General features: G+C 50.6%; 1 protein-coding gene across 2 annotated transcripts in view; it reads left to right on the top strand.

Moving 5' to 3' along the window:
• The window catches only part of LOC115544321 (formin), a 51885-nt gene that overhangs the window by 13984 nt on the left and 12171 nt on the right, over positions 1 to 25730 (top strand). For both annotated transcript variants that reach the window (XM_030357207.1, XM_030357205.1), the window contains 11 exons: positions 137 to 257; positions 1667 to 1728; positions 3419 to 4311; positions 6513 to 6654; positions 12379 to 12466; positions 16053 to 16114; positions 16325 to 16413; positions 18170 to 18299; positions 18441 to 18587; positions 18718 to 18777; positions 18918 to 19038. In XM_030357207.1, the coding sequence (XP_030213067.1) occupies positions 137 to 257; positions 1667 to 1728; positions 3419 to 4311; positions 6513 to 6654; positions 12379 to 12466; positions 16053 to 16114; positions 16325 to 16413; positions 18170 to 18299; positions 18441 to 18587; positions 18718 to 18777; positions 18918 to 19038 (1915 nt within the window). The remainder of the gene's footprint in view (positions 1 to 136; positions 258 to 1666; positions 1729 to 3418; positions 4312 to 6512; positions 6655 to 12378; positions 12467 to 16052; positions 16115 to 16324; positions 16414 to 18169; positions 18300 to 18440; positions 18588 to 18717; positions 18778 to 18917; positions 19039 to 25730) is intronic.

The raw sequence follows: 25730 nt of genomic DNA, 5'->3' as shown, positions 1-25730 counted from the left end.
GCAATGTTTCCTTGACTCTGTAGGAGGTTCAAAATGGGATTGGGCAATTGATATTCACTGCTCCAGCGAGGTCTCATCCATTCTGAAAATGTAAGCATAACATTTGAATTGACGGTCCACGTATTCATCCCCTCAGACCGAGGTGACCTCCCCAACAGACAGCGAGGACCGGACCCCTCGCCGTCTCCAGGCCATCTGGCCGCCCCCCAAGCCCAAGGATGAGGAGGAGAAAGTGGGACTCAAGTACACCGAGGCAGGTGAGATCTCCCCCTTCCCCCCCGACAGCATCCCACCCTCATTTCAGAGACACCCATGTCAGGGGCCTTCCCTCCTCATGTTAGAGACACCCATGTCAGGGGCCATCCCTCCTAATGTCAGAGACCCCTATGTCAGGGGCCATCCCTCCTAATGTCAGAGACCCCCATGTCAGGGGCCATCCCTCCTCATGTCAGAGACCCCCATGTCAGGGGCCATCCCTCCTCATGTTAGAGACCCCCATGTCAGGGGCCATCCCTCCTAATGTCAGAGACCCCTATGTCAGGGGCCATCCCTCCTAATGTCAGAGACCCCCATGTCAGGGGCCATCCCTCCTCATGTCAGAGACCCCCATGTCAGGGGCCATCCCTCCTCATGTCAGATACCCCCTGGCATGGGGGTATCCCTCCCAGGTGCTGTACCCTCATCCCGACGACTTCGCCTTCATTGACACAACTCTTATTGGCTGAAACTGCCCCACCTTCTATGATTCATCCTTATGATTCACTCTGTTGTTATTCCATGCTGGTAATGGTTTTCTGTTACACAGTATCTAACATGGGCACTAATCATAGACAAGGCTCCTCCCATGCACCTACCCGTGGATGCTTCACACCCAAACACCCTCAACCTGCTCAGCCATCCAGCTGGAAGGGAAGCTAAACAAAGGAGGACAAAACAAGTTGGCTCATTATGAGCAATAGGGCTTAGGCCATGTTAAAACAAGCGTGGAACGCGACCAGCCTTGGCAAATCGAGGCCTCTCTTAAGGAAACCATCATCTCGTAGTCACAAGATGAATGGCTCTGTGTGGAAAGATAACACGATTATGGCATTCACAACCGACCACATTTCTTGCATACTTGCATGTCGGAAGGGAGATGGAGATGGAGATTTGGCTAATGGGTTGATTGAGTAAGGAAGGAAAAATGCATTGTTTGAATATGAAAGCCGGCACCATGCCACTTGATCCGAAAAAAAGCAGACGAAAGGTCCCTGATGGCTGTGTGGAACAAACAGTGTTGTAATAATAATGCTAGCTAGGTGCATCCCTGAGTCATGAATATATTTTTGAAAAAGCCAGTAGAATAAAGTTTGACTTTAATTTAAACTTTAATTTATGTTCCTCAATGGATAAAAGTGTTGGATTGTTTTAAGTGACTGTAAGTGGCAGAGCTCCAGAGAAGACATTTAATAGCTGAACAGAAGATGCTTTCACCACATACAAGTTACACAAGTTGGTTTTGCTAGGCAAACTAAATGTATCCTGCAAGTCAACACGGATGGTGAGAAATTCAGCTTCCTGAATTTTCATCACACATCCACATGTAAGTCCTAGAAGGCTTATGGGGTTAGTTTATGCTTCCAGTATGCGGGGTAATCCCAAGTCTTCTCCTCCTGACTCGTTTCAGAGCACCAGGCTGCCCTCTTGCAGCTGAAGAGAGAATGCAAGGAAGAGATGGAGAAGTTGCACGTGAGTTATCACAATAATTACACAATGTGTGTGTTTGCGCCATTGGCAAAAGCAGTAATTCATTAGAATGAGAATGCAATACTCGTGTGACAAGTTGTATTTGAAACCGTTTAAAGATGGGTTCACGTTATGATATTTGTGCTTTACGTTGGCACAAAAGAAGCTGAATAGGAACAGTCAAATTAAAGGTCAAGCAAAGGAAAAGCACTAAAGGGGGGATTACTTAATCAACCCATGGATTTTAAATTTCAATACATGAAGTTTGTTATTTTTTATTAAAAGGATGCGTGGGTAAAATCATGCCAAGTCGAGCAGTTTTCTTTACCAAACACCAGATGGCACTAAGTAAGCATGAAATCAGGGAATGCATTGCAGATGAGCAGCAGACGCGGTAGGGCAGTCAGACCCTCTACGGAGGAGACCTACAGTTTATACCACCGCCTGGCATTCTCTTAGTTGTCTTGTTGTTGTTATTCGTTGGTCTTCCTGTCATTTTCTTTTTTTCTACCGTGCAACCATACTTTTCAGAATAATAGCATATTTTGATACCAAGGCTATGAATAATCAAGTGAGTTATGACAAACATTGACCGACAATACAACAACTTGTCAGTGGAACACATTTGGAGATATTTCTGTACCAATCGTTCGTTCTGATGTACCATTTATAACCACAAAGTCACGGTCTAATCAATTACATTTCTGTTCTCTTTCTTTCATGTTTTCTGAGACCGTACAGTTATAAAAACACCCAACAGTAAACAGCATATTGAAACGACCAATGCACATGTGACACTAAGCCGTGACATGCATGTCCAATATCCCGAATTCCTTTCTTATAAACAATTAGTTTATAAGAAAGAAATACTTTGCTGTGTGACGTTATGACTCGCAGATGTCCTTTCACGAAGCTTCCCGTTTTTATGATTGCTTCCCATCCTAACCCAGACAGTTGCCTTTGCGTACAGTCACCTCACCAACCTCCAAGCTTCATCCCCAAGTCTCTGTCTGTCAGGCAGCCTAGTGTCTCACAGACTCAGGGACACACTGAAAGCTGTAGCTAGGACTTTCGCTTCTATGTCCCAACTTCCAGGGGTAGTGCGTTTTATTTATGTTTTTCCCCCCACGATTGGTTTGGTGTGTTTTCTCTCGCTGCCAAATTGGGCTCAACTTATGGCAGAGAGAAAAAGTGACAGTGACAGATGTATTTTTCAGAGGGCCCTGTTGAATCAAACGGCATGGGCTTCTCATGCATGTATTTTGACCACAAGAAAAGGAAAGAGAACGTGCCTAATTCCCTTTCTAAACCCCACCGCACACTAACAACGATCATGTGTAAGATTAATTTCAAAAGGACTTGGTCTTCTTTCTCCTCCTCCCCGTCTCTCAAATCAATACTTTGCTTTGATTGGACCTTTTTTGTTGTTTGAAATGTCCCATAAACAGTGGACTTATTGAATTTTCATTATGTTATTGTAACATTGGCAACACATCAAGTGCAGGCGACATGTCATGAATTACGCCGTTCCTTTCGTTTGTTTTCCTCTTTATTTATTCGTCACAGTGGCAATCTACACTGCAAAAAAAAAGTGGACGTAGTTACTTGTGCATGAAAATGTTTCCATCCACGTGACCCAAACGTTTCCATCCCCGTTCCCGTCGTTCCCGTGTCCCGTCGCTCCCTCCCACAGGCAGACTTTGAGCTCCAGACCTTCCAGCTGCGGGGAGAGCACGCCGTGTCGGTGTCCCGCCTGGAGGGTGTCGCGGCCCGGCTGGAGAGGGACGGCCCGCGGGGCGCCCTCAAGGCCGGCGTGGAGCTGCGCGAGGCCTGCGTCTCCACGGAGGACGAGCTGCCGCCGCCGCCGTCGCCGCCCAAGTCCTTCCGCAACGTCTGCGTGCAGACCGACCGGGAGTGCTTCCTCAAGTCCCCCGACGAGGGCCCTGCCGTGAGCCCCGGCCAGCAGCACATACCCCGCAGGCTGACCCTGGACGCACTCCCGCTTGGCATCGGGGCCGGGGCAGCACCTGGACCGCCACCGCCGCCACCACCCTTGCCAGGCCACCTCGCACCACCCCCCCCTCCTCCGTTGCCGGGACACATGAGATTGCCCGGACCTCCTCCACCCCCACCCCTCCCCGGCGCTGGACCTCCACCCCCCCCTCCGCCCCCACCTCTCCCAGGCACTGGACCTCCACCCCCACCTCCGCCCCCACCTCTCCCAGGCGCTGGACCTCCACCCCCACCTCCGCCCCCACCTCTCCCAGGCGCTGGACCTCCACCCCCACCTCCGCCCCCACCTCTCCCAGGCGCTGGACCTCCACCCCCACCTCCGCCCCCACCTCTCCCAGGCGCTGGACCTCCACCCCCACCACCTCTCCCCGGCGGTGGCCCTCCACCCCCGCCTCCATTCCCTGGAATGGGTCCGCCACCTCCTCCCCCACCACCGGGCTCCGGCCAACCACCCCCACCTCCCATGGGTGGCTACACTCCGAAGGTGGAGAAGGCCCCGCGGAAGCCCAGCGTGGAGCCGGCCTGCCCCATGAAGCCCCTGTACTGGACCCGGATACAGATCCAGGACAACAAGTGAGTCCCAACGCTGACAAGTACTCCTTTAACCTCTTTGACCGCAGGCATGATCCCTTCACCACTGTAGTGTTCTATTAACTAGACGTCAACTCCCACAGGGGGGGGGGGGGGGGGGGTGTGTGTGTGTGTGTGTGTGTGTGTGTGTGTGTCCTGCTTCTAGATTTGAATGTTCCTCTAGCTGGTTCCCAGTATGCCCGTCTTTCCTTTTTTGTTACAAGCGCCCCACCGGGAAGAAGAGACTCTTGCCCTCCCAGGGCCATCCGTTGACACTGCTTGTGTGATTGTAAGTGGATTATCCAGTCCATTTACAGTGGCTGTGGTCGCTGCCTCTGGTAGCCAGGCCTCCGGCTTTATGGCCTGGTTGTATTAAAAAGAGGAAGGGAGAGAGTAGACTGTGGTTTCTCTCTCTCTCTCGCTCTCGCTCTCGCTTTCCTCGCTCGTCCAGGTTTGTGGTGGTAGGGCCGGATATATTCAAGGGGCCAAAAGCAGTTTCAGTTGAGCAATAAATGTTACAGTACAGGGTGAGGGGGGGGGGGGGGGTAGGTGAGTTAAAGGGGCATAAAACGGGTCGTATGTTTAACTGTAGCCGGATCAACTAACCGATCTGCGATAACTGTGCGTGTGTGGGGTGGGTGGGTGGGTGCACGTTTAGGCCACTACTGTGTATGCGTACGCTGCACTAGTGCAGTATTGGGGGTGCAGGCCGAGACTGGGGAGAGTGAGGATTAGAGGAGGGAGTCCAAAAGCCGTCAGGAGGACTTGTCCGATCAATTAGAAAAGCGTTGTCTCATGGGGAAAGCGTTTGTGGGATTGAAGGATAAATCAGTTTTTCCACGCGGGGCTAGCCTGCCTCTGTGGTTTGCTTAGTCTCTGAAGCTGTAGAGTGGTCCGTTTGGGAGGCGCGGTGTGAAATCAAAGAAAGGAGGGCTTTTTTGTCTTCAGACTCTGCATTTATCATCATGTCCTTGGATAGGGGAAGCCACAGATGAATGCCTTTGCCAGTGTGAAGCGAGCGCCAGCAGAAAGCAGAACCGGTTCTCCCTGCCCTGACCCCGACTGATTCCCTGGCAGGAGACCTGATTGTTCTGGTGTTTGGGTCTTTGATGCGTCGGCCAAGCCTGTGTTGTTGTGCTCCGCTCACCATCCCACCCCCCTTTCCTTGTTAAACGTTGTTTATTTTCAGCGGACCTTGTGACTAAAGGGCGAAAATATGTACTTTAAGGCCAAAGTAAAACAACGGGATAGGAACGGTTCAATATTAGGAAAGCTATGTTTGTTTTCAATTGATCAGGACAGATTTGTATACATAACTTTTGATTGGGTGTAAATTTCACGATAAATAAGTATTAATCTGGTGCACAGTATGATGAGACAATCTCCCATGTGCGGTGCAACGCTAAACACGTTTAATTGCAAAAGTCTTTTGTACTAATCGCTTTTATACAAGATGTTAATGATGCATCCACATCAATGTGTTGGGGCGGGGTGTTTTGAACTGTTATTGGTTCAATTTGATAAAGTTTTGCTTTGTGATAAATACACACAAGCTGAGCAGGTGTGCATGCTCCATTGTCTCGCTGCGTCACGTTATTTTCTGGATTCATGTGTGGAAAACGAGAGCGAGCGAGAGCGCAGAAGAGCAACTCTAAACTCCTGAGTTCCACCTCGCTTGGGTCATCTTTGTCTTCTGCTTCTGTTTGCTTTTTTTTCCACGTTACCCGGCAACCGGCGAGCCACAACATGGCTTCCTGTGCCTTACTCATTTTCCCAAAATGCTCTTTTAAGGGTAAAAACAGCCCTTAACGGACAGCTGAAACCCAAAGAGTGATTTGTTTCATGTTTACATTGCCCAGTTAGTAGATAACGCTTAATTAGGAACCAGGAAAGTGACTTTGGTTGAGCCAACTTTGGCCAACTTTCTGATGAACACCAAACTGGAAAATGGAAATAAACAGTCAGGCAGAACGAGTTAGCATCAAATAAACCACGACAAATAGACGGCCTCGTTTGTTTATGTCTCTAGCTGACAGCAAATAGCGTTTCAAACAACCAAAGCCCTTGTTACTTTTTCCATATATCCATGACCAATTGGTCCCCGCTTATGGTAGCCTCGCTGTTTCTTTAATGTCTTTTAAAGTTAAACCATGATGCGTAGTGTACCGCTGACTGAAACCCTGTCTCTCTGTGTGTGTCTCCAGCAACAACACGCTGTGGGGCTCCCTGGAGGAACCCGACCTCGTAGACACCGGGGAGTTCGAGGAGCTCTTCTCCAAGGCCACCCTGCAGCCCAAGAAGAAGCCCCTGTCTGACGCCTACGAGAAGAAGGCCAAAACCAAGAAGGTATGCAAACATACACTGTGTTGCTGAGACCCCCCCCTCTCCCGCAGTAACAGGGTCTCCTCTGAAGGTTCCTGGTCGTTCTGTGTGGCGCAGCGATGTGATAGGCCAGGGGGGTTGGGGCCGAAGTGTTTGGAGGGAGAAAAGATCCAGTCTTGTGTTTTTGGCCTTAAGTTCCGCCGTTTGAAGTCTGAGCTGAACCGTCGGCGTTGAGAGACCCGCTGAGCCCTCGGTCAATCACTTCATTTCTGCTGAAGTGGGGGTGGTCGCAGCGCCGGGGCCAACAATAAGAAGGGTATCTGTGTCTGTTTTCACTGACGTTATGAGAGCTGCCACATTCGGTCACGTCACGACGCCGGGAAAAGTACAGTAGTAAGCCAGGAGGAGGGTGATTTGGTTTCTTAATGGAGACTGCCGGCCCTCCCAAGTTGGTCAGGGTGCGGAGCCAATCGAAAGGAAGGTCTCTCTCCTCCTCTCCGGAGACCTCCCAGTGTGGCTGCGCATCACTTCACACGCCGCCCCTTTAATGTCATGGTCCTTAAATTATTCCTAAAGCTTTCAGAGAGCTCTTATAGACAACATTTTTGTGTCTTTACGTAGCCGTTCCTGTAGGGTGTGATTCCCCCACACCCTATACTGGTGCTCATGAAGGGGGATGTGACAGTCGATCGGCCCCTAGACCCCCTGCCTGCCTACCAAAGCGCCGACGGCTGGTGGAGTCCAATGGTGCAGCACTGCACTAAGTTCTGCTGCGGCCAGAGCTGCGTCAGCCCTCCAGCGGCCCCCGCTGCTCCTAGTCTGGCGTCCAGACTGTCGAGGCTCAGCCTGTGGGCCAGACTGTCCTCCCCCGATCCATACACGTCCCCTCCTCGGATCAATCGGGCTCCGCAGCACTCCGTAGGGCCACACTGTGTGTGTGTGCGTGTGCGTGTGCGTGTGCGTGCGTCTCTGAATGATCCATCCAGTCTGGTCATTCTTTACCAGCCATCTTCAAAAGCGAAACATTAGATCCAACTCTTGATAACCACAGACACGCGTCCTGCCAACTGCCTTACATCACCCCCTTAAAATGCCTAACCACCCTGATATACTCCTTCAAACTCAAGGACACTCGGCACAGAGTATACAGCTATTTTGTGAAGAACGTGTTGTGTCTCTAATTTCTTGAAACTCGACTCAAGCCAACAGTTATTTAGTGTGTGTGTGTGTGTGTGTGTGTGTGTGTGTGTGTGTGTGTGTGTGTGTGTGTGTGTGTGTGTGTGTGTGTGTGTGTGTGTGTGTGTGTGTGTGTGTGTGTGTGTGTGTGTGTGTGTGTGTGTGTGTGTGTGGGGCCAGCCTTCTGTCAGGAGCCCAGTCTCATTCTTTCCAGTACAATGGCAGTCCAGCTCATCATAATTACCCACCACCAAAAAACGAGAATTGATACGTAAAAATTGTGCAGTTGTTTTTCAGCTCCCTTGGCGGCGCAGATCCACGCGTTTCTAAATGATTCATTCGGGCGGACGCACTCTCCTCTGAATCACACAGCAGATAGCGCTGACCTCCCAGGAGTCTGGAGGGGCGCACGAAGGGTTGTTAAAGGAGGAAGAGAAGGAGGGATGTTTGTGGGGGCGGAAGAGGGGTTTGTATAGGCTGTGATGGGGATCATGAATTGTCGCGTCTACAGCAACACAATTTCCATTCTCTCACTTCCTATACGCTGTGTACGCCAGTTAACCCGGAGAGCTCAAAGAATACGAATATGAACACGATTAGAGTAACCACAACAGCGACCAGGAGAATGAGCAAATGACGAGGAATTTGACAAAGCGAGATCCGATACGTAACGGAAACGGGTATCCCTCTGTCAGAAAGCTCTCTCTCTCGCTCTTCCGCTCCTTCTCTCTCTGCTAAACCCATGGAACTGAATGTACTGCCCTCTTTCTCGCTCTGTCTGTCTGTCACCATCGCTTGCCAATAACGGTAAATCTGAGTGATCCGCTCCAGGCGGTCCTTCCTGAGAGCCCCCCTCGGGGAACATGGTTAGAGGGGCTGGGGGTGGGAAGCGGATGACGCAAGGGGAACCAACGGGAAAGATGTTGATCAGGGTGATGATGATGATGGTGGATGTTGTGCGATGACATGGAGGTGTCTTTGAGGACCAGCCGGGGGAGGGGGAGGGGGATGGTTGGGTTGGGGGGGGGGGGGGGGGGGGGGGGGCTGGGTGGAGGTTGAGGGAAAGGAAATGCATGTCATCAAGTACAGACGGACGCTGTAATCTGTGGAAGTGAGGAGGACATCTGGTCTCTCTCGCAACAGCAGACACACACACACACACACACACACACACACACACACACACACACACACACACACACACACACACACACCCGAGTTGTCGGGGAGAGAAAAATGCTGTTTTTATCTTGCATGTGTTTGTGGGTCTGGATTTGCTTCCCGCATTTGCTTTGTGTTGTATAAGTGTATGTGAATCTGTTTGTGATTGTGTGTGTTTTGAGTGTTTGTGTTGCTATTTGTTTCAGTCTGATGATCAATCGATTGATCTACAGTCCCGTCTTCTCCTCATAGAATTGGAACGTATTTCGCGTTTGACGTGACCTCGAGAAGTGGGTCACAAGAACATCAATCGTGTGTGTGTGTGTGTGTGTGTGTGTGTGTGTGTGTGTGTGTGTGTGTGTGTGTGTGTGTGTGTGTGTGTGTGTGTGTGTGTGTGTGTGTGTGTGTGTGTGTGTGTGTGTGTGTGTGTGTGCGTGCGTGCGTGCGTGCGTGCTTCTCATGCCCAGCGACACTAGAGTCTCGATCGCTTCTGACCCGGCCTCGTGGGAAAGTGTTGCCAGATCGTGTCGGAGCCTCCGGGCCCGGCCGTCGCTCAGCACTGAAGAAGGGGATGGGACGGAGGGGAAATGTCTGCACATTATGCATACACGCCTCCCTCCCTCCCCGCACCCGCTCGCATACCATTCCCCTCAACACGCAGGAGCGGAGCCGGGGAGAGACCATGCCTACACGCATTCTACAGTTAATCTTTATCACGTGTGAAACGGGGAAAAATCAAAGCACTTGTTTACTCGCGTGTCTTTTTAGTTCTCCGCTGATTACCATATCAAAGCTGGGTGACAGCCCTCTCTCTCCGTCTCCGTCTCCCACCCAGGGCTGACCTGAGCTGGGGTATAATTGCAGGCATGTGGCTTCACTCCACGGGCCGTGGGGGAGGCAACCAGAGAAGATCGGGAAGGGTTTGGGTGTGGGGGGGGGGGGGGGGCTGTAGTGTGCGGAGCTGGAACTAGGCGCATGCCGGCGCATTCAGGTTGGGGAGGATGAGGGGGGGAGATGGATAGAGGTAGGGAGGGGTGGATGGAGGGGTGACGTTTAACGTTTAATGTTAACATTAATTTGAGGCGATGCTTGTAATCATTTGCTTAAAAGCAATTCTTTGTTACAATTGTACAGTTTTACAGTTCCCTGATTACAAGTATCGCCTCAAATTAATGTTAACATAGAAAAGAAACGTCACCCCTCCCTACCTATCTCCCCTCCTCATCCTCCCCAACCTGAATTAGGATGAAAGGGAGGAAGAAGATGCTGATAAGGGGGTGAAACGTTAAGCTATGCAAACAGATACACAATCACTCACAGAAGCAATCTGTGTGTGTGTGTGTGTGTGTGTGTACATGCGTGTGGGTGTTTTGCTTTCAAAACACAATGAGGAAGAGGCGGCACATATTTCCCACCGCCCACGTCCCGGTCCAGTTTACACGTTGCCGTTTGGTACTTTAAACAAACAGTGGCTTGAAGCAGTTTAAAAATCATGCTGTTTGGGGTGGGTGAGTTATGAGCTCTCACCCAGAGTTTATTAAAAGCATAGTTGAGGTGTCGGGAAATGACGCGCGAGTGTGGGTGTAGGATTAACACCAGCGGGGCCGAGATGACCCCTCAGGCGGGCGGACGCATCACACGAGAAGCTCCTCCCCCCCCCCCCCCCCCCCCCCCGATAAGTCCTGGTACTGCGCTCCGACTCTGGTACGACGCAGTCAGGCAGGCAGACAGACAGGCACCAGCAAGCAGGTTGGCCGCGCAGCCTCTTCTGTGTAAACTATCCCCGGTTCTCTGAACCTGTTGCCCTCAGCCAATCTGCACTAACATCAGCCACCTGCTGCATCTCAACCCACTGTCTCTCTCTCTCTCTCGCTCGCTCGCTCGCTCGCCTTGTCCTCTCTCCTTGTGTGTCTCTCTTCCTCCCACCTCTCCTCCTCAATGTTATCCCACTCTGGGGAGTTATTTGGGCCCTTGGCGCCAGATATATTCAGTTTTATTAATAATTGAGTATTGGCACACAGGGAGTTGGATATTAAGTTGCGGGTTTGGAGAGTACCCCTTCCGATCCACAGGGGGGCGCTGCTGTTATCTATTGGTCGTCCTCTACGCCCGTTGCCTCGATGGCAGCATCAGCATCACCCTGGCAGCAGAACTCCCAGCCGCCTCCAGTGCACGGTGTGAACTGTGAGGCCAGTGGTCCTCCGTTCGCCCTGTCCCTGCTCGTTAAGTCAGCCGCCGCGCCTAATTGGAGGGTTCTCGAGCAAGGGGGGGGGGGGGTTCCCAGGACGGCTACGTTGTTTTTTTAGTTGTCGTGGTTGTTTTAGTGCGGTCACTTCCAAAGTGGTTAACTAGAGGTGTCGGGCTGGGGACAGGGGGGACGTGGGGGGAGGGGGAGGAGGGGGAGGGGGGGGGGGGGGGGGGGGGGGAGCCTTGGTGGGCCAGCTCGCCGTCTCTGGTCCGCAGAGTGCGAGATCCCCGGTGATCCAGGTATAATGGAGCTCGGAGCAGCATGGCCCCCACTAACGCCCGGTAATGCAATACCCACTTCTAAGGGCCCCGCTCCCCGGGCCCCGGCGGCCCGGGCCCCAGTAGCGTTGTGCGCCGCGATAGCCTAATGAAGAAGCCCAACGCATTAAGTTTTAGAGCGGCCCTTCGGCTTGCCAAACAACGCTCTCTGGCTTTATGGCTGAATGCAGTCATAAGTAATTGCGGCCATGTGTAGGGCACATATAAAAATGCTGTGAATTTATAGTTTGTTATAAAAAACAACCCCCCTGCCCCCCCTTTTTTTCTTTTTCTTTTCTCTGAGACTGTCTTTTTATGGCGCCATGTTTGGAGCCCTTTGTACTTTTTCGCTGTGACATGATATTGTGATGGTATGTGCGTGTGTGTGTGTGTGAGAAGTGTATGCATGGGAGTCAATGTGTGTGTGTCTCTTACCTCATTGTTGTTGATGCTTTTAAAGTTAGAGGTTTTTAAGATGAAGCCCCTCCCATTACTGGGGTTCTGTCCACTCTAATTGGCTGTGCAGCTGTGTGACAGAACTATCCTAGCTCGATTGGCTGAGTAGTGGGAGGGCCTTTGGGAGTGTTGATTCTTGTAAACAAAAATAGGTACTGGGCTGGCCAGCATTTTTTATTGTAGCATATCTAAATTCAAATGTATTGGATGGGATTTTATTGGTACAATTATGGATATGACCATCGATCAGCATTGATCACAGATACGCCCGGGTTATTTTAAGCTACGAGCTAGTTGAAATATTACACATCACTATTTTAAACAATTATTTAGTTGTTTGCAACCTTAATGTAGGTTGTAATTCTCGTATGTAAATCATTATGTTAGTTAATCATGTTATACTTTCTAATGACTCCTATGAATAATAAATTGATTCCTGCCCCCGCACAGATCATCAAGTTACTGGATGGGAAGAGATCTCAGGCCGTGGGCATCCTCATATCCAGCCTGCATCTGGAGATGAAGGACATCCAACACGGTTAGGACAAGTGGCTCCCCCTCCCTTGCCTCCCTGCCTCCCTCCCGTTCCTCTCTCCCTCTATCCCTCCTTCACTTTCTCCCTCTCGATACATCTCAGCCCACTCACTCACTCAGCCCACTCACTCAGCCCACTCACTCAGCCCACTCACTCAGCCCACTCACTCAGCCCACTCACTCACTCACTCAGCCCACTCACTCACTCACTCACTCACTCACTCACTCACTCACTCACTCACTCACTCACTCACTCACTCACTCACTCACTCACTCACTCACTCACTCACTCACTCAGCCCACTCACTCACTCAGCCCACTCACTCAGCCCACTCACTCACTCACTCAGCTCACTCACTCACTCACTCACTCACTCACTCTCCATCCCGCCCTTCCATCCCTCTCCCCTCCATCTCTTTGAAAGAGATGTCCAGCTCTGCTTCTTTTGTCAAACAGTCCCGGGCAGTGGTGGAGGTGGTGGTGGTGGTGGTGGTGGTGGTGGTGGTGGTGGTGATGGTGGTGGTGGTGGAGGTGGTGGTGGTGGTGGTGGTGGTGGGTGGTGGTGGTGGTGGTGGTGGTGGTGGTGGGTGGTGGGTGGTGGGGGTGTCGGGAGTCCTGGACTGTCTGACAACATGAGCAGAGCTGGACATCACTTTCATTGCTTTCTAGCAAGGAAGCGTTGAGGTAGAGCGGTAGTAAACTGAATATATGAGCTCCCCCTTCTTTTCACCATGTGACGTGGAGGGGTCGTGACAGGACGCAGGCTTGAGTTTCGGAGGCGCTCTGTTAATCTGGGCAACGGTAGATTATTATGAATTATTAACACGGCTGCATAGGGAACACAGACATTTTTTATTTTTTTTATTTTCACATTTCTAACTAGCAGGAGAAAATGGAGGTGTGGGGGGAAACATTGGATTAGGATCAGGGCTCCCGGGGACGTTCCCAGGTCTGTCCTACCCTGGTTAAAATCAAATCAGAGTCGCATCGTAATCTCCGAGGCAGACGGGCGACGGAGGCACCGCATGGAATGATTACACATGGCTTTTCCGTGGAAAAATGCAGACGTGCGTGTACTGTGCATGCGTGTGCTTGTGTGCGTGTTTGTGTGTATGCACGTGTGTGTGTGTGTGAGTGTGTATGCACTTTTGTGTATGTATGTGTGTGTGTGCACATGTATATATATGTGTGTGTGTGTGTGTGTGTGTGTGTGTGTGTGTGTGTGTGTGCGCAATTTTGTGTGTGGTAAACACATAATGGTGGTGCTGGGGACACAGGCAGCAGCGCGGGGGCCGGGTCGTTGGACTGTGTGGCGGTGAGCGTCTGCCGCCTGCTAGTCTGAGCACGCGGCCAGGCGATCTGTTTATTGTAGCCAGTGACGGTTTCCACAGGCCTAATGGGAGCGACACCCCGTTAATGATGTGAGCGCGTATAAATCCACCTTTCACAGTTAGCAGACACTGCGCAACCACATAAAACCCACACACACACACACAGGCAGGCACGCACAAACACACAAAGAAAAGCCCTAACCACGAGCCCAAGCCAAAACGGAACAGACCAGATGACCCCTTTTTTTCCTTTCCTTTTCCTTTTTCTTTCCTCCTTTCTTTTTTTTTTCTTTGCTTATTATTTCTTCTTTGTTATTGTGTGTGTGTGTGTGTGTGTGTGTGTGTGTGTGTGTGTGTGTGTGTGTGTGTGTGTGTGTGTGTGTGTGTGTGTGTGTGTGTGTGTGTGTGTGTGTGTGTGTGTGTGTGTGTGTGTGTGTGTGTGTGGGGCGCGGTAGGAGAAGCCCTATAAAAGTGGCGGTGTTCTCAGCGTGTGGGCACCCCCTCGAGCCTTAATGGGAGGTGTAGGTGTAATGGACAATTAGAATCTGACAATGAAGGACGGCACCTTAATAAGCACTTCTAAGGGCCCAGGTCCCGGGGCACGCCTGCTTGCCTGCCCTTTTGTGGCCAAATTAAAAGGACATGGGACATGTAATGTTATGAGAGCTACTAGGGAGGGAGGGGGAGAGGCTGGAGCTGCCAGGGCTTTTGCAGAGTGGGGGGGTGAAGGGGGAGAGGGAGGGTCAACTGGCCCCTAAACCTGAGGTCCTGGGGACCCCCAAAGGCCACCGTGGTTCAAGGGCGAGGGGCTGCCCTCCCTGACGCCTCGCTTCACAGCACACATGTGCTCTCATGCATGCACCCAGGCAAGCGCGCGCACACACCCAGGCGCGCACGCACACACCCAGGCGCTCGCACACACATGCACACGCACGTCGCACGCATACAAACGCATGTACGCACACATTCATGCACGCACGCATACAGATGCAGCCGTGCACAGACCTCTCTCTCTCTCTCTCTCTCTCTCTCTCGCTCTCTCGCTCTCTCGCTCTCTCGCTCTCTCGCTCTCTCGCTCTCTCTCTCTCTCTCTCTCTCTCTCTCTCTCTCTCTCTCTCTTCCCCCCCCCCCCCCCACATACAGCCAAGTCGTTGAGTGAGCGTGATGTTGGCAGGCTTTGATCTGAGGGTGTGGAGAGATATCCCCCACCCAAGCCACATAACCCACCTTCAGGGCTGCCCTGCTTGTTCACGCTAGACACCCCCAGCACCCCCCCCGCCTCCCATCTGGTGTGTGATTGGCGGATGCACGGCTGATGGAGTGTATAATCCACTCTAATAAGATGTAGGAACAGAGCTCTGGCCCACATGGCTCGTTCTCCCCAGGGATTTGTACCGTCGCCAATGCTGTACATAAGAGTGTTGTACACAGTGTAGGAGCACCAGCGGACTGGTATGTATACAACACTCTTACGTACAGCATTCTCCATAGAACTCTGCATTGAGCCCCCCGGGGTAGAGCGCGTACCATCAAGGCGTAGACCTTACCGCAGCGCCCCGGGTCGTTCATCCCCTCTCTCTCCCATACCTTCATGTCTAAATCACTCTATAATAAAAAGCATATTACCTGTAAAAAAATAATAATAATCTCCATCGGCTTTGTGTATTTAAGGATGTGACCGTTCCTTCCAGCTCTCTCTCCTTACCCCATCTTTATGTATTAATATTCTTTTACGTCTCCCTCGTACTCACTTGATCCTGTTGCCTGCTCTGATGACATGTTAGAGCGAGCGTGCCCATTGGCTGTGCCGATTCCTGGTTCAGGGCTATTGGTTTACGAGGCTGCGTTTTAAAGACATGGTTTGAAGGGCCCACCTGTCTGTCAGGGTTAGGGTTATTGTTTTGTTGACCTTGTGACCCCTTGTTTTTTAACGATTTTTTATTAATCATTTATCACTTTTCCATTGGCTTTCAATGAAGTAGGCGTTATAATTGACAAGAAAGCGTGCGATAGTATCTTACAGACATTTGATAATTTTTCCATGGTTTTTATGTTTTTATGATTGCCCCCCTCCGCATGCAACAGCCCTTTGGAGAATGAGAAGTTATTACCTGTTAATAATTTTAAAACGGTATGATTACCATGAGTATCCATGGTAGCGCTTTAATTGTGAAAACCTTGGCAGCAACTTAGAAAGAACATTTATTTATTCTGTTTTATAAGACGGCATGGCTCTAATAAATATATTTACTGTTTTAGCTGTTCTTACTGTGGACAACTCTGTTGTGGATTTGGAGACCATTGAAGCGTTATATGAAAATGTGAGTATGCGGGGGAGCCCAGTAAAGCACTCTTGATTGCTGGAGGCAAAAATATACATATATTATAGATTTTCTCTGTACTATTGCCATTTACCCTTCAGTTGCATTATTTCGATACTTGCTGTTATTGCCTTTCTGTCTATTTGCCCAATGTACCTTGTAAATTATATTTAATGTTACCTTTTTATCTTGTTTGTATTATTGTTAAAGAGAGCCACCAGTGATGAGCTGGAGAGAATAAAGAAGCATTATGAGACTTCCAAAGAAGATGAGGTCAAACTGTTGGACAAACCGGAGCAGTAAGTAAGCTTTTTTAGAAATGTATTTATTTTTGCAGATAAAAGGTGTTCCCTGTATTCCCCACATTTATTACAATTATGTTGTATTTAATTTGATACGGTTTGAATTCATCTACATATAATATCACTTAATAAATGTGGATTTAACTTCATACTGAACTTGATGTATAAAAACAATTTAGTAGCAGAAATAATTTGGAAATTAATGATGAAAATAATACAATAATTATGGCACAATGCTGTCAAATCAAATCGTATTGATATCTAAACTGTCCCAGATTTTGCATCTATATTTGAAGGGTGCCTTTCAGTCATATTTACTTTATCCATATTACTCGTATTTAGATATTCATAATTCCTTCAATTTCTGACCTAAAGTGATCATGGTATATGTTATTAAAAAATGGGTAATTGTTTGTTGTTTTGGTCGATAAAGGTGACGTATCCTCGGGGGAGGAAACTCATCTGTCACCCATGTGTTGGAACATTGTCCATAACTTTTATTGTAGATTAGCCACAGTCACATTCACATGTTTCTCGGCACTCACCAGGAAACCGCATCGGGGTTTCCATGTGTCGGTTTATTGTGTCTCAGCGAGACAAACTCTTTTTGTTTCACGCTTTTAATGTGGCCCTCGCAACATGTTGATGGATTCGAGTGTTGAACTCCAACCAATTAATTACCAAGGTAAATGTAAAACATGGGAGCGCTGATCTCATCCTTCATCGTCACTTAGCAGAAATATAAATAATAATCAGATGTAGCGCTGGAGCGGATAAACATTCCCCCGGCCTTTCAGTGCTCAACGCCTCTGCTTATATTCCTGAAGTAAAATTCACATGCACCACACATGACATCACACACCACGTGTGTGTGTGTGTGTGTGTGTGTGTGTGTGTGTGTGTGTGTGTGTGTGTGTGTGTGTGTGTGTGTGTGTGTGTGTGTGTGTGTGTGTGTGTGTGTGTGTGTGTGTGTGTGACTCAAGTCACGTATGTACGTAGAGGGTTGGTTCCTCTTCCAGCATCATCACCCCTCCGACCCCCTCAGCCCCCCCCCCCCCCCCCCCCCCTTCCTGTCAGGGTTAAGGAGTCTGGCCCAGTTAACGAGGCCCCGGGGCCCCGGCGGTGCCGCTCCGCTGGCCCCGCCACTGTTGCCCTGGTCCTCTGCTTCCATGTTTGACCGGAGCTGTCACTACCGCCGTCCTCCTGAGTCGCTCCCACTCAGCGTCTCTCTGTCCCCCTCTCGTCCGCGGGTTCTGATCACACAGGATGTTGCCCCCCCCCCCCCCCCGCCCCACACACACACCAACCGGCGACGCGGCCGCTGTTTACACGAGTCGCCCTGCATCAGGTCTGAGACGCCTTTGATCAATCACTGCGCGCGCCGGATCGCTGCCTCTCCCCTCGCTGTGACCCCCTCCCACCCGGACCCACCACCCCCCTGGCCCACCTCGCTCCCCCAGACCGGACCTTTCAAACCCAGCAGAGCAGCTCCACAGTAGGACTCTGGGGGGGGGGGTGGACGGCAACATGGAAATTGGCCCTGTAGGTGGGGGGCGGGGGGTAGAGAGGGCGCGCGGTCTGCCAAAAAGTCCCCTGAAATAGCTCTTCCTGTGGGACATTTTGTTTAATTCTGTCATAACACATCACACCCTATTCTCTTCCACCTCTCTTCCCCTCCTCGCTCTCCTCCTCATCCCCTGCTGTTTTTCTTTCTTTTTTGATCTCTCTCTCTCACTCTCACTCTCTCTCTCAGGTTCCTCTATGAGCTTTCCCAGATTCCGGACTTCACGGGCCGGGCCCACTGCATCATCTTCCAGTCGTCCTTCCTGGACAGCATCGCATCCATCCGTCGCAAGGTGGAGATCGTCTCCACTGTGTCAAAGGTGAGACCGCCCTGGCCACCAGGCAGCCCTGGGGACTAAGCCACGGCGACCACCCAGGGAATGGTCTAGCCAGCAATGAGTTCAACCAGAGTATACACTGTGGTGTGTTTGTGGAAAGCAAGTTTTTTTTGTGTTTGACAGGTGCTCCTGGAGGGCAGCAGTGTGCGGGAGGTGATTGGCCTGGTGCTGGCCTTCGGGAACTACATGAACGGCGGGAACCGAACCCGGGGCCAAGCAGACGGCTTCGGACTGGAGATCCTCCCCAAGCTCAAAGACGTCAAGAGCAGGGTGATCCCCCCCGTTTCATAACTCTCCTTTGTAACGGCTGACCCATGAAACGTTAACGTTTTAACCTGGTCTACCTTCTGGTAGAGCTATGGACCATAATGCACCTTGTTTGTTTTGTTTCCTCCTGCAGGACAATCGCATCAGTCTGGTGGACTACGTGGTGTCGTACTACCTACGCAATTTCGATGAGGTATGCCCATCAGTTTCACTCCTCAGAGCGAGGAACAGTTCAGTTAGACTGGAGTGGAATATGGAATATTGAATCTGAAAATTAGCGGAAATGAAACCTGTGTAACCTTTGGTTCCCCTGGGTGTCTCCCCCACCTCCAGTATGCAGGGACGGACAAGAGTGTGTTCCCTCTGCCCGAGCCACAGGACTTCTTCCAGGCCGCCCAGGTCAAGTTTGAAGATATCACGAAGGACGCCAGGAAGCTGAAGAGAGAGCTGACAGGTAAGACGCGTGCCTTTGACCGTCTCACCTATCGTATGACCGCTGCTTCCCACCATTGGGGCTTCAAAGCAGTGATATTTCACACTTCAATGCCTGCGGTGGCCCGAGGCAGCGGCCCAGGCATCTGTGGTTATGTTGAGCGTGAGCTTTCACTGCCGGAGCAAGGAAGACGTAAATGCGTCTGGTGTCGTATGGTGTTGCTCAAAAGCCCTGCTCGAGGGCCCCTGAGACCAGCAGAGCATCCACTTGTCTCAGATCCAACTGGGCTCATGCCCTTGAGTGGGGCCCTTGAGCAGGGGCCCTTGAGCGGGGCCCTCGAGCGGAGGCCCTTGAGCGGGGCCCTCGAGCGGAGGCCCTTGAGCGGGGGCGCTTGAGTGGGGCCCTCGAGCGGAGGCCCTTGAGTGGGGCCCTCGAACCCGGCCCTCAAGTCAGAGCCCCCCCCCCCGGGTGACCCCCGAGGGTTGCCTCTCCTCCAAACATTGTATCATTCCTTAAAAGCCGTATCATCAAAACAACGGCAGCTCCTCAGATTCAAAGATCAATGACGAAAATGCTCGGATCTGAGCTCCCGTCAGACCAGTCGTCTTGGCAACGACTGGAGCAGGACTTGGGACCCCCCCCCCCCCCCCCCAAAAAAAGAGCCAGAAAATTCCATTCTATTGACGAGGCGTTGCAAACGGCGTTTGGTCGGCAAAAAAATCTGCAATCATTTGCTTTGGCCTGAGGCTCTGACAGCGTCAGGGGCCGAACTCCGACGGGCGCCGACCCCCTAACCAGCCGGTCAATAAGGGGGACTGTCAATAAGCCGGGCCCCAGCCAGTGAAGTCGTGGCCCGGGCCACGGCAGGGGTTACAGGGGGCGGGCCCCTGGTGCCCTCGGTGTCTGCGGTTATTTAAATCAACCAATAACACGGCATACGAAAGCAATTAGATCCGCTCCCCTCCGCCTCTGGGATCTGGTAAAGCCCGCTCCTCTTTGACCCGCGGGGGGGCGGAGAAGGGAAACACAAAGGGTGTACTAAAGCACGCCAGACCCACCTCAAGCCGCCAGCCGTTTATTAGGAGAAAAGTGAAGACTTGAAGACAATAAATGCAACACGAGGTTCGGGCGCATTTGATCCATGGCCCAGCCCGGTCTGGAGCAACAATCCTCGGGGGCGGGGGGGGGGGGGGGGGGGGGGGGGGGGGAATTAGCGGGGGTATGGGGAGAGGGGCCGGCGGGGGATTCTGGGTGTTTGATGAGCATGCCGCGTGACTCCCGAGCCATTTCCATCCCCACCGCCAGGGATAAATATTTATATCTGGCTATTATAAACCAGCGCACGGAGAGAGCAACTGGTTTTAATTACCACGCTCTCGCAGCATCGCCTCCATCCATCTTGTCAGCGGTGTCGGAGAGAAGCTAACAGAGAGATCTGAAGGTGTTGAGGAACAACTTAAATAATGGGTTCTTGGTTGTTTGTTGTTTGTCTACTACCTGCCCTCCCTTCCCTGTTATAGACCAGGGGAGGGAGCTTATTTCTTTAGCTTCCCTCGACTGTTCTAGAAGTACAAGAATTGGTGTATGCTTCAACAGTGACTCATTTCTGATGTCCAGGGTCCAGAGACTTAGTCTAGGGTTTAGGTTTCAGAGACTTGGTCTATGGTCCAGAGACTCTGTCTAGGGTCCAGAGACTTGGTCTAGGGTCCAGAGACTTGGTCTAGGGTCCAGAGACTTGGTCTAGGGTCCAGAGACAGAGACTTGGTCTAGGGTCAAGAGGCAGAGACTTGGTCTAGAGTCCAGAGACTTGGCCTAGGGTACAGAGACAGAAACTTGGCCTAGGGTCTAGTGACAGAAACTTGGTCTAGGATCCAGAGACAGAGACTTGGTATAGGGTCCAGAGACATTGTCTATGGCCCAGAGACTTGGTGAAGGGTCCAAAACACACAGTCTAAGGGTATGTGTGTGCACATGCACCACCATGCATACAGTGTGTGCGCGCACAGCGTCTAGTCAGCGGCGGGCTCGGGGGGGGCGGCGGGGGGGTGCGGGGCAGACTCCTGTCCGCCTGGCTGGCCTCTCTTTCACTGGTTTGTGCAGAAACATGATCCCGGTGTGATGGGGCTTCCTGTTTGCGGAGCGGGGGGCTGACCTCTCCTTGCGCTGTTCTCTCCCCGCGACGGGATGAGCTGGAGGCCGCGGGGATCGAGCCCTTCTCTGGGGCTCGCGATGTCTCCTCTCACTGCCGGACGACGACGCAGGTATCTCTGTACGCTCGGTCGAACTTTGAATCCCAAGCCAAAAGAAAGAAAAAACAAGAAGAAAAGCGACAAAATGTGTTTGTTTTTTTCTATTGCGCTACTCGTTTGCTATTGCACCAACTATGAACGTTTCCCTTAAATACTTAAAGGCGTTTTGAAACTCCTAGCAAAATCCATAGAATGATGGTTCTACATTGCTAACAGTCTATTATAATGCTATAATTCAGCGGGACGGTGCTGCAGTTGGGACACTACCGAATGAAATAGTATCAAATAAAAAGGAACCGTCAGAGCTCATTTGTTGCTGAGGGCAGTTTAGTGTTTCACTCGAGGCCCGGCCCAGGTAAGCCATTCATCACCCTGGCAGATCAGACAGTGTCCAGAGTTTAAAGGGCCTTTAACGTCAGCTCCACGCAGGCCCTTTAGCCTGAGGTCCGCTTTACGACGGAGGCACCGCTCCTAACTCCATGTGTGGAGTCGGGAGGCCGGGGCACCGCCACCCACCACCCGCCAGTTTGTCGGTGCGAGTCCCAAACACCTCTGCTTTTCTTGTGGCTTTTTTCTTTGATTTCTTGGGATTGCCACGATAACAACGTCAAGAGTTCCCGGTAAGGATGAGTTTCATGCTAACATTTACAATTCATCAGTGAACGAATTCATTCCAAAATGTGCAACTGAAACAATAGAAATCATCTCCATCATGTTTATGGACGTAGATCTTTAGTTGTAGAAGAGCCACACGGGGACACCCCATATCCCCCAGTCCATAAAAACACAAATGTAAAAATCGCCCTTGGCATGGAGCACCCTAGCTATCCTCTCACGTAGCGGCGATATACGATACGTCCTATAAAGGCCCACGCCTCCATCCATTACCCTAACTCTCCCATCTTATCTCAGGGGCTGCTTGGCTGCTATTCCCCTTGTTGTCATCCCCCGTGGTTCTCCTCGCTGGACTTTAGAGGAGGAGGAGGAGGAGGAGGAGGAAGAGGAGCGGGGCGTCTGTGTGCTGAAAGGCCCGAGTCGAGGCCGGAGTGATTTATAGGGAGCAGAAAGCCGAGAGGGAGTCTAACCTTCTCCTCGCTCAGCCAGCCAGCGTCCTGGCTGCGGCCCCTCTGGTGGGAGCGAAGCGGAGACATTTGGCCCCGGAGAGCGAGGGGGGAGGTGGGCGACCGGACCGAGGGGAGGGGGAGGGGGTCTCGGTCTACTGGGATTGTATGTAATTGGGGATTAGTAAGAGAATCCCTCGGATGGGAAAGATCCACATCCCGGGTATATAAATTAAGGTGACGTTCCGGGGGCCGGAGGGCAGGCGACGTTCCTCACATCTGAAGTAATCTTGGAGACAGACTTTAAAAAAACAATGGGTTTTCCAACTCTGTTGTAGTCGTCTTCTAACCGGTGTAGCCGTCGGTGTGACGTTTTAGGAGTTGATCTGTTATTGTTTTCCCTTTCCCTCCACAATGCTCCATTATGTTGCTGTGGAGAGGAGAGGATCAGATGAACGTGTTTCTATTGTCAGGAGGCCATCTACTGGGGCAACCTTCCGCAGACAGAAACATGCGTCAGACACGTAGCCAGTGCAATCCTGTGGCGCTCCACAAGCCCCCTCTGGTTGGCCAGAGTCCACCCCACAATATCGCATTGTCCCGGTGTGCCGTGACTTCCGGTTCGCCGTTCCCAGGGGACTTTCTGCCGCGGTGGAATATCAGGCACACATTTTGACATCAAAGTCCCGGCGCCATGACTAGCCAGAACAGAGAAATGTTACCGCGTGAACGTACGCGTCGATCTTTCCCTCTGCTGCCGTCTGACTCGCAGTCTGTGCTCAAGGGGCGGCTGGTGTGTTTTCAATGGGATCATGTCGTCAAGCATCTCTGTACAGGTTTAACTACGTGTCAAAGTTGCTTGGAAGCGTTACTGCAGAGTATGCTCATATGTAACGCACATTTTCAAGGATTCACTTAATTCCCGTTTTCTGTCCTGCCCAAATCTCAGCATGTATTCTTTCTTTCAAAGTTCATAATGGCCCTTAACCTTTGACAAATTATATTAATCCATCAATGCCGTTATGATCCTGGAACAGAAAATCCTTTTCAAATATTTTTCTCCATTTGTGATGGAGTGTGTTCTTCACACATGGCGAAAGTAACCAAACAAAGGTGAAGCTGAGCCAATAAAAAGAAAAATCTAATTAAGATGGGTAGCATAAATCAACACTCATCCATCAAAGGAATATCACAGGAAAAAGTTGCATAACTGGCGGTATAAACAGTGACATCATACGTCGAAGTGCACAAAGAACCAGCGCCCCAGTCTGAGAGGTGCTGAGTGAGCAGCCTGGAACCCGATCTGTTTTCCCTGTGCGGTGACGGTGGGAGGGCTATCGGAGATCGGTGTCGGTGGCGCGGCTCCCATCGTAGTCTGCTGGCTCTGTGATGCCAGGCCAGGCCCCTGTTCGCTAGGTGTCTGGACAGGGCAGAGGAACCCGTAGGACAAACAGAGCTGCCTGCAGTAGCAGAAATCTCCAGTTAGTCAGACCGCGGTGGGTTTCTCTGATGACATTACACTACTCCGAGCAGAGCTTCGTCAGCCGTTTGCCCTCCGCCTCTGTGATCCGAGTACGGTGGCATTATCCATGGTATTGACGAGCCCCAGCAGTGCAGAGAGGATCCATGTCAGCCCCAGATCAGAGGATTTATAAGCACATGGCACACGGTGTTCCATGTGACAGGGTGTCTTCCTGTTGGTTCAGCCACTCGGTGCCCTATTCGATAATACAAACACGGTGCAGCATGTTTTATTTGAGGTACAATTAAAAGGATTTGTTAAAATTGAGTCATTTCAATCGCTTTTCCCCGAGAGGTTACAGGGCTGTTTGGGCTTTGTCGGTCCATCATAATATAACGTGTGGCTTATTTTGTGGCTGAACGAAACTTTGTTGTTAAACATGAGTTCTTCGTGTTCCCGTGTTCACCTTTTCACACTCCAACGGCTGCTTTTAACGCCAATGTATCACTCGAATCCGATACACTAAACACAGGCTTCTTCTTGCAGATGTGTGTGTGTGTGTGTTTGTGTGTTTTCATTTTTTTTGGTTGTTTATTTGTAGTGGGCTTCCTCTTGCGGCCTTTGCTGTCTGGACCACATTTGGTGGAAAGCCGCCACTAAATTGTAGAGTTGCTGTTTTGAACGATTTTAATGGGCCATGTTGTGTTAGGGGTTAGGGTGAGGCAATGTGGGTTTGCTCCAAAAAAAAAAGGATTGTTTCGGGGGTTCTTTAGGTCACGTTCGTGATACTGCTTTATCTGTTCTCCACTAGACAAATAAATGAAATGATCTGTGATCTGGCCTGTGTGTCACCGCAATGTTACCTATAAACCGTTTGAATTGTTTATGCAACCGTAGAAGGTACCAAAGGATAATCGAGCCCGCTCTTCACATGAGAAAACTGATTCTCCAAAAAAGTCACCAAGCGGTATGCTTCGGTGTTTGAACTAAGCAGGTGTACTCGTTTCCCTCTCTCCAACATCTGACACCCGAGCTATCTAAGACCGCCATGTTCGTATTGGGTTGATCCACTCCTTTTTACTTTTGTGTTTTTGTTTTTATAAAAGCTATGCAGTCGTACACCAGTCAAGGTATTTACTGCTGCCATTAATGACTAGCAGGTTGCATGGCTGTTGTTGTGCCCGCCGTCTCTGTGTGTGCGCTAATAGCGGGGGGTGGGGGGAGGAATGACAAGGTTTGGCTGACGGGACGCTCCATCGCTTGGGCTTCCTCCCCAGACCCGTGTCGATTGGTTAATTTTTTTATCTGGCATCACAACAAAAGCCCATCCGCAAATAGCAAGCAGATCTGCTAAGGGAAAAAAGCCACATGTGCAGGAACAACAATATGCCTGTGCATGTAAAATCTTGTTTAATAGCACCGTGCGCCGTCTTTGAAGTTACATTAGTGAGACATTGAAGCCCTAGGAGTCATACTAGTTCATTGATTTATCATCCGTTATTCCAGTGGCCAGGCATCTTCTCCCAATCCGTCTGAGAGACTCGCTGGGTGCATGGCGTTTTGATCAAGTCTTTGCTATTACGTGTGTGCATGTGTGGGGAGATTGTGATATTTTAATTTAAAGTTTATGATGCAGGTTTTATTTCTATTCAAGTCTCATTACTGGTTCTTATGGACGCCACTAATGAACGGTGTTGTTTGTATCTTGAACGCAGCCCAAACTCTGTTCACATTATTGCCAGTTTAACAGCCACTTTTAATGGCTACCTAAGAAAAGTAGCTTTTGTTGTTGTGCGTGTCTATATTTAAAAACATTTTCAAATTAACATTCCTGTTTGAATATGTGGCGTCTATGCGTGCACTTCCATACCCTTTTCTTGACAATCGGTAAGTGGACAATGCTATTGTGAATTAAATGTAAACATACTTATTATAAAAAGA

This window comes from Gadus morhua, chromosome 5 (genome assembly GCF_902167405.1).
Source record: "Gadus morhua chromosome 5, gadMor3.0, whole genome shotgun sequence".
NCBI lineage: Eukaryota > Metazoa > Chordata > Actinopteri > Gadiformes > Gadidae > Gadus > Gadus morhua.
Note: the sequence above shows the minus strand (reverse complement) of the source record. Positions and strands in the feature narration are given on the sequence as shown.